Consider the following 16,456-nt stretch of genomic DNA (forward strand, 5'->3'; position numbering starts at 1 on the left):
CCCTCCTACTCGGGGAGACGACACAACAGTGTCGTCTACAACTGACCGTAGGTTGGTTACCCACTAGCCGAACTGGGAATATATTTCCTAGTCGACAGATGATTTACTCTCTGTCACCCTATCCCTCTCCCCCCCTCCTTATCCCTTTCAAGGGTTCCTACGCCCATTCCTTCCCTTCCAATCTTGGCTCCGGGAGCTGTGGTATCTTAAGGCGCCATACGCGCACACTAGTAAACAACCATGATTAATCTGTCATTTTGAACCTATAACGTCAGAGGGCTAAACATTCCAGCCAAGAGGGGCCAGGTACTTGCACACCTACATAAAAAAAAGATTGCGATAGCTATGTTTCAGGAGACACACCATAAAAAAGATCACATCCCGAAGGGTAACAATAAATACTATACAAACTGGTACCATAGCACACACCCGGATAAGAAAGTTTGTGGAACCTCTATCGCAATACACAAGACCCTCCCCCACAGGGTACTGGCCTCCAGGGTGGACACAGAAGGCAGATACCTTTTCCTAAAAATAGATCTGGGAAATCGCATAATTACAGTCGCTAACGTATATCTTCCCAACACAGGTCAGATCGCATACGCCTGCCGTATGCTACGAGAATTGGACCGGTTCGCTGAAGGCTCGCACATCATACTAGGCGGAGATCTCAATGTGACCCTGGACCCCACTCTTGATGCCTCAACGGGTAAGTCCAGTCTATCCCACACGGCCCTGCATAGATTGCAGAGAAAACTATCTGAACTGAAACTCATTGATCTCTGGAGAACACTTCACCCAGAGATCAAGGACTATAGCCACCATTCCATTGTCCATAACAACTATGGACGATTGGACTACTTATTTGTCTCGCATGGCCTTCTAGATTGGAGCCCCAGATGTTCAATAGGCAACTTTATCTGGTCGGACCACGCACCTGTCTACGGGGCCCTACGCGGGGGGGGGGGGGAGACAATAAGAGGCCTGAATAGCTGGAGACTTAATGACAACCTCCTGAACGACACTTGCTGCCTAGAGGAGATAAAGCGGACAATAAAAACATTTGTGGAGACCCACAGGACAGACGCCACTTCCCCGACTATCCAATGGGAGGCCCTAAAATGTGTTTTAAGAGGAGTATTCATCTCCCACGGGGCAAGATTAAAAAAAGACAGAGTAGCGAAGTTAGCCGGCCTAATAACTCAGCTAGAAAAACTGGAGCTGGCTAACAAAGCCAGCGCCTCCACGACCCTAAAAGCAGAAATTTCAACAATACGCCAGCAAATACTAGGGATCATGGATCAAAAATACCTACACATAAGAGACAGAACAAAAGGGGGATACTACGAATTTGGCAACAAATGTACCTCCTGGCTGGCGAGGGCGTTCAACCCTCGGGAGAACCAGTCATACATCTTTGCACTGAACAAAGCAGACAAAGGTAAAGCCCACACCACTAATGACATCCTGGAGTGCTTCAGGGAATTTAACGGGGAGCTATATAACATAGAGGGGATGGGGGAAAACCAGGCGATCGAACAATACCTACAAAAATATGCCCCGACAGAGATCACGGCGGAAAACGCGGAACAGATGGAGGAGGACATTTCAGTCCAGGAGATATCAGACGAAATCAAAAACCTGAAGATGGGTAAAAGCCCGGGGCCAGACGGCTTCACGCCCAGGTTCTACAAGATATGCGGAGACTTATTGACCCCCATACTAAGCAGGGCGTTTAACGCGATATCCGGAAACTGCCCATTCCCACCTCAAGCCCTACAAGCAATAATCACAGTAATTCCAAAGCCGGGCAGAGACCCCATGTCATGTAGCAACTACCGGCCAATTTTCCTGTTAAATGTTGACACTAAAATACTTGCCAAGACACTAGCCTCTCGCCTTCACCCTCTTGTCCCTGGACTCATCCATAGAGACTAAGTGGGGTTTGTGGTGGGACGTGAAGCCAGGGACAACACGATACGGACTCTCTCCCTGATAGAGAGAGCACGAGAGGAAAAAACACCACTATGTCTGCTATCGGCCGACGCAGAAAAAGCTTTTGACCGCGTAAATTGGAGGTTCCTAGAAGCTACGCTAAAAAAAATAGGGCTGGGAACAGGATAATAAGCTGGATAATGGCACTCTATAGCAACCCTACAGCGCAGATAAGGGTCAATGGGAAGCTCTCCGAACCAGTTAATATAAAAAACGGAACACGATAGGGCTGCCCACTTTCACCAACGCTATATATCCTGGTAATGGAGTCACTGGCTAATGCGCTAAGGGAGAACAAAGAAATACAAGGATACACAAAAAACAGACAGGAGCACAAGACCGCCCTATTCGCAGATGACTTACTAATATACATCACCAATCCCAGACAGGCCCTACCCGCAATCTTACAAGAATTTAAAAGATACAGTTATGTCAGCAACTTCAAGATTAACCTGAGTAAGTCAGACCTCCTAAACATCACACTCTCGCCAGCGGAAATTTCCCAACTTAAACATCTGACCCCCATGAGTTGGAGGGAGGATAGCATCAAGTATTTAGGGGTGGTTCTCCCTGCGGACACTGCAAAGACATACAGCTTAAACTACGAGCACATGTTTACCACCATAACGAAACACTTCGAGAGATGGAAGTTGACAACACTCTCGTGGTTTGGCAGGATAAACTCGGTTAAAATGAACTCCCTACCCAAATTGCTATACTTATACCAAACCTTGCCCATACGGGTTCCGCTGAGCTTTTTCATTAAGCTTCAAAAAGCAGTGACACGCTTTGTGTGGGGGGGAAACAAACCACGCCTGAATTATAGGTTGATAACCCAGCGGAAGGAGAGAGGAGGAACAGGTCTTCCAAACCTACTCTTCTACTATAGAGCGGCCATATGCAAGACTATCTTAGACCTAGTGCACGAGGGGACTCCTAAACGGTGGGTCGAACTGGAAAGTGAGACAACAGCAGGGAGGATCAGAGGTCTGGTGTGGTTGCGGAGCGGGCTGGGTAGGAGGGGCATTAGAGTCTCCCCCTTCATAAACTCTTTATTAAAAACGTGGGATGGCTTTGAAACACGACACAATTTGGTAAAAGTACCAGGACCGTGGACACCACTGAGAGGGAACCCAGACTTTCCTCAGGGAGACGCAGGACTACCCCTTCTAGATGACCTGGACGTAGAGTTCCCCAGGGTCAAAGATGTGATGGATGGAGGGGGCCTAAGACCACTAAGCGACTTGCTGGGGACAAGGAACCAGATGACAGGTGCGTGGTTCCAATACTACCAGATAGGCCATTTTGTACGCTCCTTAGGACCAACGTCAGACCTAACGGCGCCAAACACACAATTTGAAGAGCTATGTGAGAAACCTCAGAGGACCAGAGGAGAGATCTCCGCGATCTATGACTTTCTGATAGCCGGGGAGGGACTGGACTCTGGAGAGGGGCACAGGAGGTCTTGGGAAAAAGAACTAGGGAGGGAGATATCAGAGGAGGAATGGGGCAAAGCCATATGCATGAACCACAAAATGACGGTCTCAAGCAGCCACCAGGAACTTAATTATAAATTATTAACGAGGTGGTATCGAACACCGGTGCGCCTGGCCAAATACGCCGGGGGGGGGGGGGGGGCTGCATCTGACCTGTGTTGGCGTTGTTTAAAGGAGGCTGGCACACTTTCACATATATGGTGGTCATGCCCCCAGGTCAGGACGCTCTGGAGGGAAATAGAAGCACTGTATAATGCACTGAATAAAGGATCACATACGTGGACTCCCGAGATGGCCCTCTTGTCGATCCTCCCGGGACCAATAAAAAGCAATAGGAAAAGCTCACTTAGATTCTACCTCCTAGCGATGAGAACGGTGATACCCAGGCTGTGGAGGTCCCGAGACTCCCCCACTAAAGTGCAGTGGGTGACCGCCTTAGATGAAATAGGCCGTATGGAAGAACTGAAAGCAAAAGATGACACGACATACACAGCGTACCACGCCGCATGGGAACCCTGGCTTTCATTCCGTAGATCCCCAGGATTTGACCAATGGTTGGTAAGTGGAATTCTTTCTAATTAGCGCCAAACATGGAAAAAAATGAGACAGCCCCGGAGCCAAGAACCCCCCCTCCCCCCCTCTATCTCCTCCCTATCTCTTCCACCCCCACCACAGAACCTCAAGCATCACAAGCATATAAGCATACGCGACACATAACCACCCCCCCCTCCCCTCCGTCCCTGTTCCACCGGCCTTCCATGGACCCAGGGGATGCCGAGGCAAGACAGGAAACTCCGACCCCTTCCCCCAGGTCTTAGATACTACCCCCCATCTCTTACCCATCTTAGTCCCCTCTCTCGCCCCCCTACCCCCCCTACTGTTATAAAGCCTCAGCATTGTTGATTATAAAAGTTGACTGGAAGCAATTATTAGCACAAAAAAGCAGGGGTGGGTGGGATGAAAAGTTTTATTAGTTTAATTAAAAAGTTTACAAAGCAAGAAACTGATAGACAACAGCAACGGTACGGAAACCAATAGTAGATATGTTAACTGTTGAAATGTCTTCAAAACTGATTGTACCACTGAGAACTGAAAATTAATAAAAACACTTTTTTGCAAAAAAAAAAATAATAACCCAGACAGATTTTCTGTGTCACAACGAAGGGAGAAGGAAAATAAGCTGTCCCTACTGATGTTAGCAGATAGATGGAGAGAGATACAGGGAAACGAGAGGGGATACACCTTTTTCTCACCAGTAAGCAAGGCATACTCAAAACTTGATTATATACTGATATTCACATCCCTTTTACCCACCTAACGACCACCAGACATTACCCCTGTGTCTGGTCAGATCATGACCTTGTACTTTCTGAGATTGATTGTGATATGGCCCCTAGAAATATATTAAGATGGCGACTAAATGAGGCTCTTATCCGGGATCCTACCATTTCAGGTCAGGTTTCCCATAATATTTCTCATCTCTTTGGTCTGAATACCAGCCCTGAGATGTTACCTCAATGGATATGGTTGTCCCATAAAGGTTATATCCAAGGACAACATATACGATTGTCTTCCCAAAGAAAAATGGAAAAGTCGCAAGCTTTTCTAGCTATGAAAATAAGGCTGTTTTTGTTGGAAAATTATAACCAACGCCTTCCCTCACGAGCATTGAGCAAGGAGATCAGAGATGTTAAGTTACAGCTTAACGCCCTACTGTCAGAAAGGATGGAACAGGCACTCCAGTGGACTAAATACAAACACTATAAATACGCAAATAAGACTGACAGGTTACTACTAGAGATGAGCGAACGTGCTCGGCCACGCCCCTTTTTCGCCCGAATACCGCGATTTCCGAGTACTTCCGTACTCGGGCGAAAAAATTCGGGGGGCGCCGTGGCGGCACGGGGGGTAGCAGTGGGGAGTGGGGGGGGGAGAGGGAGAGAGAGAGGGCTCCCCCCTGTTCCCCGCTGCTACCCCCCGCACCGCCACGCCTCTCCCCGCCCCCCGGCGCCCCCCGAATCTTTTCACCCGAGTACTGAAGTACTCGAAAATGGCGGTACTCGGGTGCGTAAGTACTCGAAATGAGTACGTTCGCTCATCTCTAGTTACTACCACGTTTCCCCCCAAATAAGACACTGTCTTATGTTAATTTTTGCCCCAAAAGAGGCACAGTAGCTTATTTATAGGGAAAGGGGGGCTTATACTCACCTGGTCCGTAGCGTCTGGGTCCCTGGCGCTGCTGATCTCCGGCAGCGATGCGGCAGGCTGCAGTGTCCTCGGTGTTCACACAGAACTCTCCTTCTGGTGATGGGGCTTTGAATACTCTGCCTCCAGCAAGTGAGTGCTGGGATTGGCTCACAAGCGCTGTGGCTCGGCCAATCAGAGACGGCGCTCAATGAGCCAATTACAGCCATTCAGTGATGTCATTCACTGATTGGCTGTGAATGATCGAGCACTGGCTCTGATTGGCTGGCCCTTGATCCAATCACAGCAGTCACTTGCTGGAGGCGGGGTATTCAAAGCCCCGTCACCAGAAGAAGAGTTCTGTGTCAGTGTGTAGTGGCCCAGAACACTATCCTGGTCGCCTCCATAAATGTCCTATGTAGATGCACTGTGCAAACCTTGTCCTGTCATATCCAGTGTGTGTGTTGAACAGCTGCGGCACTTGAGAAGTTAACTTTAATAAAATCACTGCATGCCTGTAAATGTATCAGTTTGCCTTGTCATTTGGTACAAGGGAGGTTATAAATCAGCGATTAAGAGCAGGAGAGGAGTCCGTCTTCAGGATTTCCTACAGAGTGCTAACACAGAGCCTCATGGAAGCACCTTTAGCTTCCATGTAGGTGAAGGTGGAGGAAGAGGAGTGATATCCTGTAGCGCTTGGAGTGTGGATGTGAAAGGAGTGAGTCCTGTCAGCAGGGAGAGAGAGAGAGCCCTACTAAAAGTTCCCAAACAGGTACCCGTTCACACTACAGGCTATTCCTGTGCGTCCGTCCATGGTTAGGATCACCACACAGAGGTACTTGATTGTAACACCCACGTGTCTGCCTTGCGGAGTGTATATTAGCTAAGCCTTCCTTTAGTAATTGTCTGCCAGACAGTCTGCAGAGTAACCCCTACCCCCATTCCTCCTCTGGAGTGCTCCCAATCCAGGACCAGTGACATACAGATAACGTGGACTGTAGGACCGTATTCATCCTGTGTATCCTACCTACCTCTGAGCTATAGCCTGCTAATGTTCTGAAGTGAATTGTACCTGCATTACCTGTTATACAAAGTATTCATAAGTAAAAGTTATACCGGGCCCTAACCGTTCCTAGGGACCTGAGGTACTAGACACAAGTCTCTGTATTTATTTCTCTGCCGTATAGAATACCGGTGTGTGGGAATGGTGGCATCTTGAGTGATAGGTACTACTACTCCCCCCCCCCCCCCATACCATTTATTGTCATTCCCTGCCATAAGGGTGTTGAAGCTGGCTTGCAAATCCGCACTGGCCTTGGCTGCATGTCATCCCTCTGGGACCAGAGCATGGTAAGCACTGTGATGAGACAGCACTTATCCCTCCCAGCTCTTGGCGTCAGCCAGGTGCCCAGGGTCACCTCTGTGGGGTGTTGCAAGTGCAGAGGACACGGCAGCAACCCACATCCCAAGAGACCAGCATGAGAGACTCACGCGTTGTTAACTAGGTGAGTATTGATGTTTTTTATATTTATATAAAAGCCCCCCCCCCCCATAAATAAATATATATGGTAGAGCTTATTATCGGGGTAGGGCTTATTTTCAAGGAAAACCAGAAGCCTCATAATTGCGAGATACACAAGGGTTGAATTCGGTCTTTAACCCCTTCCCGCTGCAGGGCGTAAGTTTACGTCCTGGCAGCCTGGTACTTCCCGCAACAGGGCGTAAACTTACGTCCTGGAGATAGCGCGAGGATCACATATGATCCAGCGCTATCCCGCAGCGGGAGCCGTCTGTCAGTCACAGCCGGCGTCCCGCTGCAACAGCGGGGGGGCATCGGAGTTGCGCCCCCGCTGTTAACCCCTTCCCTGCCGCGATCGCGGCAGGGAAAGAGTTCACAGAGGGAGCGCGGCTCCCTCTGTGTCTCCGGCCGGAACTCGCGATGTCATCGCGAGAGCCCGGCCTGTCACCATGGCAACAGGATGCCAGACACTGGCGTCCTGTATTGCCTATGCCTAGGATCGCTGTATAAGCGATAAGGCATGGGAGAGCAGTAGCTCTGCCATGCCTTATAACAGCGATCATCAGGGCAGTGGTTAAAGTCCCTCAGAGGGACACAAACAGTGTAAAAAAAACAAAGATTAAAAAAATGAATTAAAAAAAATGTAAAAAAAGAGTAAAAAAAAACATTTTTTTATGCTTTTTCTCAGATTAGCATAAAAAAAGGTAAAAAAAATATAAAATCCCACATAATTGGTATTGTCGCGTCCGTAACGACGCGTACAATAAGTTGCACATGCTTTTGACTGTGAACGGAAAAAAACGCTAAAAAAAACGCTAAAAAACTGAGGCAAAATGCTGATTCTTAGGATTTTGCCTCACTAAAAACGCAATAAAAGTGATCAAAAAAGCCATATGTACCCCAAAATGGTAACAATAAAATCTACAGCTTGTCTCACAAAAAATAAGCCCTCATAGAGTGCCGTACATCAAAAAATAAAAAAGTTACAGGACTTTGAATGCAGCGATTTCGGAAAAAAAAAGATTTCCAAGAAAAAGGGTTTTTATTGCAGAAAAGTGGGAAAACCTAAAAAAAATGTAAGAATTTTGGTATCGTTGTAACCGTACCAACCCGCAAAAAAAATGGAATGTCTCATTTATGCTGCATGATTAACGCTGTAAAAAAAAAAAATAAAAATCTATGGCAGAATTGATGCGTTTTCTCTCCCTGCTATCATTAAAAAAAAAAAAAACAGTTTTACAATATAGTCTATGTACCGAAAAGTGGCACCGATAAAAACTACAGTTCGCCACGCAAAAAACAAGCCCTCATACGGCCGCGTCGACGGAAAAATAAAAAAGTTATGACTTTTGATAAACGGAGAAGAAAATCCGCCAAAAATTGTTGCGTCCTTAAGCTCAAAATAGGCCATGTCATGAAGGGGTTAAGCTCTATACACCCCATAATACCACCACCACCAACCCGGATAAGATTTATACTATCTTTGCTAATTTTGATGCTGCTTTATACAAGAATCATAAGGGAGGTGTCTGTAGGGACATGGAGTCCTTCTCGATTCCTATCATTTACCAGGAACAGAGGGAATCTCTGAACGCAGATATTACGGTTGAGGAAATAGCTGAGGCTATCGGTAACTTGAAAATGGGAAAGGCCCGGGCCTGGACGGCTTTACAGCCCTTTATTACAAAAAATATAAAGACATACTAATTGAGCCTCTACAGAACATGCTCCAGACCTTGATGAAAGGAGACATCCCGCCTCAGGGATTCACAAGTTCTAATCTAACGGTGATACATAGCCAATAAGGACCCTTTCTCCCCCAAGAATTATAGACCCATTTCACTGTTAAACATAGACTATAAAATTTTTACATCAATTCTGGTGGCTCACATTAATCAGTTTCTTCCTGATCTGATCCATAAGGACCAAGTGGGGTTTATTCCACATAGACAAACCCCGGATAATATTAGAAAGGTTCTAAATATCATCGACCAGGCGCAGAAGAGTAACACTCCCCTGACTCTCTTAGCCCTAGATATAGAGAAGGCCTTTGACTCCTTGTTATGGGATTATTTGTTCTATGTACTGCAGCATATGGGGTTTGGGGGGGGGGGGGAGGCATTCATACAAGCCTTCAGGTCACTCTATTCCACTCTTTTAAAACTCCCTACCTATAAGGAAACTCCCATCTCAATTAGAAGGGGTACACGCCAGGGGTGTCCCCTCTCACCAGCACTTTTCGCACTAGCAATTGAACCCCTTGGCCATAGCGATTCGCCAAAATCCTAATAAAAAAGGTGTTAGTCTGGGGGAAGAGGAATATAAATTAAGCTTATTCGCAGACGATTTTATGTTTACACTTACTCAGCCGTTAACGTCTTTGTCAAATCTGATCGGATTGCTGGATAAGTGGGTGATCCTCACGGGATTGAAGGTAAACTCTGACAAAAGCTAAATAGCCGATGTTAAGACACCTCCCTCCTTAATAAAATTAGTGGATTTGAATTTTGGTTTTCAACATAGTGTCCATTATATTCCTTACTTGGGAGTTGATCTGACCACCTTCTTGTCCACTCTTTATAAAGGGAATTATGCCCCCTTAATTTGGAAACTTTGGTTCAGAGTTACTAAAATGGGAAGACTCGCTACTGTCTTGGATGGGAAGGGTTCACGCGGTCAAAATGAACCTGCTTCCATCTATATTATATCTTTTCTGTGCTCTGCCTATCCCAGTCCCCAGGGGTGTCCTAATTAATTTTCAGAGACTTATTTTCCAATTGACTTGGGCCAACAAACACCCAAGAATTAAAAATAGCATAATTCACTTTCATAAAAGACATGGGGGTCTTTCAGTCCCAAATTTAATAAAATATTATATGGCTGCTAGAACTGCCCAATAGATTGAGACTCTGGGGGGATATGAGGCCCCGCGATGGGTGGTACTGGAGGCATCAGAAATAACTCTGCAAACTTTGCACACATTTCCAGATCTGATGTGGTCAAATAGCCCAATGGTTTCTGATCTGCGTAATTGTAGCCCGTTTACCTATTATTTATTACAAATCTGGAGAAATATCTGCTTTAAATACAGTCTTTCTACTAAGCCCTCTAGGCTACTACCGCTGGTACCAAATGTAAGATTCCCTCCCAGCCTGGACCTGGTTCATTTCCAGTGGTGGAAAATAAGGGAAGTAACAAGTCTCCACCTTTTGGTAGAGGGTTCCCACCTGCTAACTATCTGAGAACTATCTTGTCAATCAAGTATTTCATTTTCTACACTCACTGAAGCTACCTTCAGTACTTCCGGACATGACAATATTTGAGAGACTTTGTCTGCGAGATCCCATGACAAATGGCACCCTGCCATTAATTTATAGTATTCTGGATCACCCAACAGGAGAAGGCAAATTGCCGTTTATGTCAAAGTGGTAGACAGACCTAGAAATCAATATGTCAGTGGAAAGATGGGGCAATTGTTGTGAAACAATCTCTAAAGGCAGTCATCAGGTTACCTTGATGGAAACTTCTTTAAAGATATCGCCCCATACCCATTTGGTACCTGACAGATTGAACAAATTCTACCCAATATCATTGCCCCTTTGTTTTAGAGGTTGTACAGAGGTGGGAACCCAGCTACATATTTGGTGGACTTGTCCCGAGGTGGCCCGGCTCTGGCCTCAGGTCCATAGGCTACTTCATAGACTTTTCATAGACCCATTCCAAAAATTTCTCCTAGGGGATCATCAACCAACAGTAAAATATCAGGTGCATAAACTGCTTCAGATTATCTGTATGGTAACCAGGGTGCATATTGCGGCCAGGTGGAAACAGCCACGTCTCTCTTTTCAAGACGTGTTGAGTAGAATTTCGCAGATTGCATTATATAAAAGGCTACATGCTATTGGGTCAACTACGCTGGAAAGATATGGGCAGGTGTGGGGACCATGGACCAAGGTAGTTGATATTTCGAAACTCTGGCATACTCTCCTGTCGACCTAGAATGAACTGATTGACCAGCTCCAGGTTGAAATTTTATTATAGGTCTGTTGAACAGATTAAGCTACTTAATAAAATAGATGACCTTAGTTTAGTTTGGTTGACTTTTATTGTTGATATATATAATATAAAAACACAATATATATTTTATATTTTGAATTCAAGATGAAATAATTAATGGAAAAGTATTTCAGTATTACACGTATATTTGTAATAGCCTTAAACAACACAGCAATGCAAATTTGATTTTGTGGTCCCCTGTGTGGGGATCAATGTTGCATAATTGATACTTGTTCAAGTTTGATACTCTAATAAAAACCCTTTGAAACTAAATTACTAAAATAAGAAGGCAGCAAAGAAGTACTAAAAACATACAGGGAAAAAGCTAATTATGTAAGGAAAAGATGAAAACTGCCAAGGAGGAGGCAGAGAGACTGATTGCCAAAGAGAGCAAAAGTAACCCAATATTATTATTCAATTATATAAATGGTAAAAGGATTTGTACTGAAAGCATTGGCCCCTTAACAAATAATGTAAGAGAAACCATAGAAGATGATGGGGGAAAGGCAAATCCATTAAATAGCCTTTTCTCAAGTGTATTCACGAATGAAAAAGAAATGCCACATGAGATGCAAGAAAATAAAATTAACCACCCCCGCTAAGTATTGCATGCTTAACACAGGAGGAAGTGCAGAGTCAGTTAAGAAAGATTAAAATCGATAAATTGCCGGACCCAAATGGAAAGGGTTCTAAGGGAACTAAGTAACGTGATAGACTGCTTTTTTTAATATTTAGGGACATCATTGAGACTGGCGTTCTACCACTAGATTGGCGCATTGCCAGTGTGCTCCCAATATACAAAAAGGGGTCTTAAAAAAAAACAAAAACCTGGTAACTACAGGCCAGTAAGTCTCACTTTAATAATTGGAAAAAATATTCGAGGGGTTTCTGAGAGATGCCATCCTAGAATACCTCAAGGAAAACAATGGTATAATTCCTCATCAGCATGGGTTCATGAGGGGTCGATCATGTCAGACCAATCTTATCAGCTTCTACAATGAAGTAAGTTCTAGGCTGGACCTAGGAGAGTCTATTGATCTCGTATATCTGGATTTCTCTAAAGCATTTCACAACGTGCCGCATAATAGTCTTATATATAAAATGAGACAACTCAGACTGAGCGAAAACATGCATATCTGGGTAAAGAACTGGCTCAGAGATAGAAAGCAGAGCGTGGTAAAAAATGGTTCATACTCTGATTGGGCCACTATTGCTAGTGGGGTGCCACAGGGCTCAGTACGAGGCCCCATACTGTTCAATATATTTATTAATGCCCTGATAGAAGGACTACACAGTAAAATATTAATATTTGCCGACGATACAGAATTATACAAGGTAATTAATACAAAGGAGGACAATATGCAATAACAAATGGACCTAGATAAGTTGGTGCTTGGGATGAAAAGTGGCAAATGAAGTTCAATATTGACAAATGTAAGGTTATGCACATGGGCAAGAGAAATGGATGCCACCAATATACACTAAATGGGGCACTGCTAGGGAAAAGTGAGATGGAAAAGGACCTTGGGGTACTAGTTGACTGTAGACTTAATTGGAGCAGTCAATGCCAGTCAGCTGCTGCGAAAGCAAATAAAGCCTTGGGGTGCATTAAAAGAGATATAGGGACGAGGGATGAGAACATTATTCTAACACTTTATAAGGCACTTGTCAGGCCCCACATGGAACACTGTGTATAGTTCTGGACACCGGTGCTCAGGAAAGATATTGCAGTACTGGAGGGGGTTCAAAGAAGGGCAACTAAATTAATAAATGGAATGGGAGGACAAGATTACCCAGAGAGGCTAGCAAAATTGGGATTATTTACCCTGGAAAAAAGATGGTTAAGAGGTGACCAAATAACTATATATCATAGTTCATGTAGATGATTTTAGTGATATGGTGAACTGCATCAACATTACTGCTATACGTGACTATCTCCTTTGAAAATAGATTGTTCTGATAGGGCAAGCCCATTAATCATCTTGAAAGTAGTGTACAATGAAATAACTGTATGATTGTCAATATTTATACAAAGTACAGCATGTGTGGATTATTTTGTCACTTTAAAGATATTTCTCCTAGAATTCTATTAACATTTCTTATAAGAGAGGCGTTATGTTTCCATATAGTCTTGTCTTCTAATAATGAAGTCTTTGGTAAATTCTTCTGAAGAGGTCCTCTGCAATGGTAAACTAGGGCTGTTTTCAATGTGACTTCCAGGTGATCTCCATAACCTTTTAAAATGGAGTGAACAGATGTTTGGATGACCTTCCTGGGATCCACAATCATCTTCCGAGCATTGAAATAATCTGATTGATCTGGTTCACGATGGACATATTCCAGTATGTTGTACCCCAAGATATCTTTCCATGATGAAATGTCAGAGAAGTTTCCATCAATGGGAACAGTCTGAGGAAAAATGTGATTCTCAAATAGGAAAATGCCAACCTCTGGATTCTGTTGTTGAAGGCTTTCCATCATGGTGTCCCAAGACATGTGCAAGAATGGCAAAATAATCTCATCGATATCGTTGAGTAGCACAAACCTGGTCCGATACATATTCCTATAGATGCAGTCATTGAGTGTTGTCAACTGACCATAATAACCAATATCTTTGGGATCAAATTTATGGTGCCACATTTTGCCTGGCCTGAGATAATGCTGGATTGGCCAAGATACCACCTCCAAAATTCCTTTTGCAATATAATATTGCATAACCTTTTCTATTTGTGGGCTGCAACTGTTAAGGTAGATCATGACACGTTGTGCTCCCAGGATCTGGTACATCTCCATGGTCTGAATGAATTGCAAGACATTGCTGTAATTTCCAAACATGGTGGAAATGCAGACGGTAAAATTGGCAGAAAATGGTTTCCAGTCTCGGTTTTGTATTTGGAATAAAGGTGATTGTGTTATTTTTCTGGAAGGAGATGTGTGGACAGATAAGTACTCGGCCTGGCAGTCTGGGGGCTCTTCACATAAGAGGTCAGTTGTGACATAGGGAAAGTCAAAGCGATCTGTGTGCATGTCTATGAGCGCCTTGGAAATCTTCACAGTGTTTGTAGAACAACAAAAATAGCAGTAAAGTTCCTTGACTTCTTGATGGTGGATAATGCTGAGGATCCGCACCATGGGCTTATTGTTATCTCTGTTGTCATAGTAGGGTGATATGATGAACGTTCGGTTGTCTTCCAGTGCTGTGATTGTATTAGTGCTAAGTTTGTCATCAGAACAGTTGCACTCTATTTGCTGCATTATTGGGGTGATCAGCAATTTGCTCATTAACCCCCCCAGTAAAAGCCTGAAAGTCACTACTACCAATATAAACAAAAAGAGCTTCTTTGTGCGTATGTACATTGTATCAGGGTCCCAGAAGCTTTAGGAAAGAAAAAGAAAAGAGACAGGATTAATATAAAATGCAGGAAGAAGCATTGACGTAATTGAACAATCAGTTTGTGTTAGAATAGTCCCCAACAATAAGCTGATCACAATCGGTCTTGTTGCCAAGATCCCCAATAATCAGGTGTGATGTTCTGCCAACAAGTGTTCAAAAACCAGCTACAATGAGCCAAAGACTTCTATGTTGCAATATGGCTAATGTAGACAAACAACAGCATCATTGAGGACATTATACAGCAGTATTGAGGAGTGTAGATGTGATTTTAGCAGCTATAAACACATTAAATTACAATCAGCCCAGCAACATTTCTGTGTGAAGGCCCTTTACACAGAACAATTATCGTTACAAAAAATTGTTCAAACAAGCGAAAATTAATGATAATCGTTCACTTTAATCGCAGCCTACAATCGAATGAAGTACAATAAATCATACGCTTTGGGCTTATCGTTCATTTTCTGCAGCATAAAAATCATTGTTGGCCCGTTCACTAATCAACTGGTTTAAATACCCATCGTTCAGTCATCCTTATTCATTTATACATTGAATGTGAATTACTGAACGATTTCTCTTTTGAACGAGCAACAATGTATCTGCCTGTATAAATAGGGTGGCTAAGCGAGCTCTGACATCGTTCACTCGTTCAAACGAGAAATCAGCAGGTCTAAATGGTCCCTGAATCTCTCCCAACACAGCAGTGTTCATTAGTGCTCAATTTCCCTGCACTTCAGTGGGTCTGCAGTACCGTTCCAGGCCACAGAACTATCTGCTTCTGGCAACACACTGACTCCAAACATTAGAACGGCTGAACGTCGGGGGTCCCGGAGAGCAGACCACCGCCAATTAGTCATTGATGACTTATCCTGTGGATAGGTAATAAATAATTAGAAGTAGAGCAACCCTTTTAATTTGTCTGGAGTGCAAATGACATGGCATAGTTTATTTCCAAAGGAAGTGATAGCTTTCCTGTGATGTTACATCCTTGAATAAAACGAAAAAAAGGGGGGTTGGTACTGTGTTAGCCAGTAGAGCAAAATGGGATTTGCAGCATCCGGGGAGCAGGCCACGGTCACCAGGAAACGGTCCTTCCTTCTTACTCAGCACTTAATGATAGTACTGGCATATCCTGGGTAGACTGGTCCAAAGCCAGAAGGGAATTGCTCGGCTTCCTCCATTCTCCACACACAGACTGATCAGTGTCTGTGTGACTCGCTCACTGACTAACTTTGCTTGCTCATCAGAAGACTCTGCAGAAGCACTCTTGCACTACACCTTGCAATCACATGTATATAACATGGTCACATGACACACAACATGATACATTTTCCAGACATAACTCAGACATTAACCCATTCAGTGCTGCAGAGGTGCAATACACACATTAATCAAATGCATACTTCACATAAGACACTGACAAAACAAATGGCACGTGACAGGCATAGAACATTCTGAAGGGGCCCGCTACAGTTTGTTCTCAGTAAGAAAAATTAAGTAATCTTGTAGATATGATACCTTTTAATGGCTAACAAAAATACATGATGTTATAGCAAGCTTTTGGACCTGCACAGGTTCCCTCCTCAGGCTTATACTGGAACAAATCTACAGATGTATTTAATAAATACACATAAGCACATGAGAGGGCACGAACATGGTGAACTTAATTTGCACTAGATAAATACCAGAGACAGAGGGTGAGAGGGCACAGACATGTTGGGATAAATAGCGTTTAGATAAATAACAGAGGGAAATGACCATAACAGTAAATAATTAGGCCAGTGACAAGGAATGTGGAAGGAATGTGAATCTCTA

The 16,456-nt window shown here is 44.0% G+C and overlaps 1 protein-coding gene across 1 annotated transcript; it reads right to left on the reverse strand.

The window, feature by feature from the left end:
* Nucleotides 1-13,279: 13,279 nt before the first annotated feature.
* Nucleotides 13,280-14,505, reverse strand: LOC136581036 (beta-1,4-galactosyltransferase galt-1-like). The gene has a single exon (XM_066582028.1). It carries the CDS (start codon nt 14,503-14,505, stop codon nt 13,309-13,311), a length of 1,197 nt encoding a protein of 398 aa, XP_066438125.1. The 3' UTR covers nt 13,280-13,308.
* Between the last annotated feature and the right edge of the window lie 1,951 nt (nt 14,506-16,456).

This window comes from Eleutherodactylus coqui, chromosome 10 (genome assembly GCF_035609145.1).
Source record: "Eleutherodactylus coqui strain aEleCoq1 chromosome 10, aEleCoq1.hap1, whole genome shotgun sequence".
NCBI lineage: Eukaryota > Metazoa > Chordata > Amphibia > Anura > Eleutherodactylidae > Eleutherodactylus > Eleutherodactylus coqui.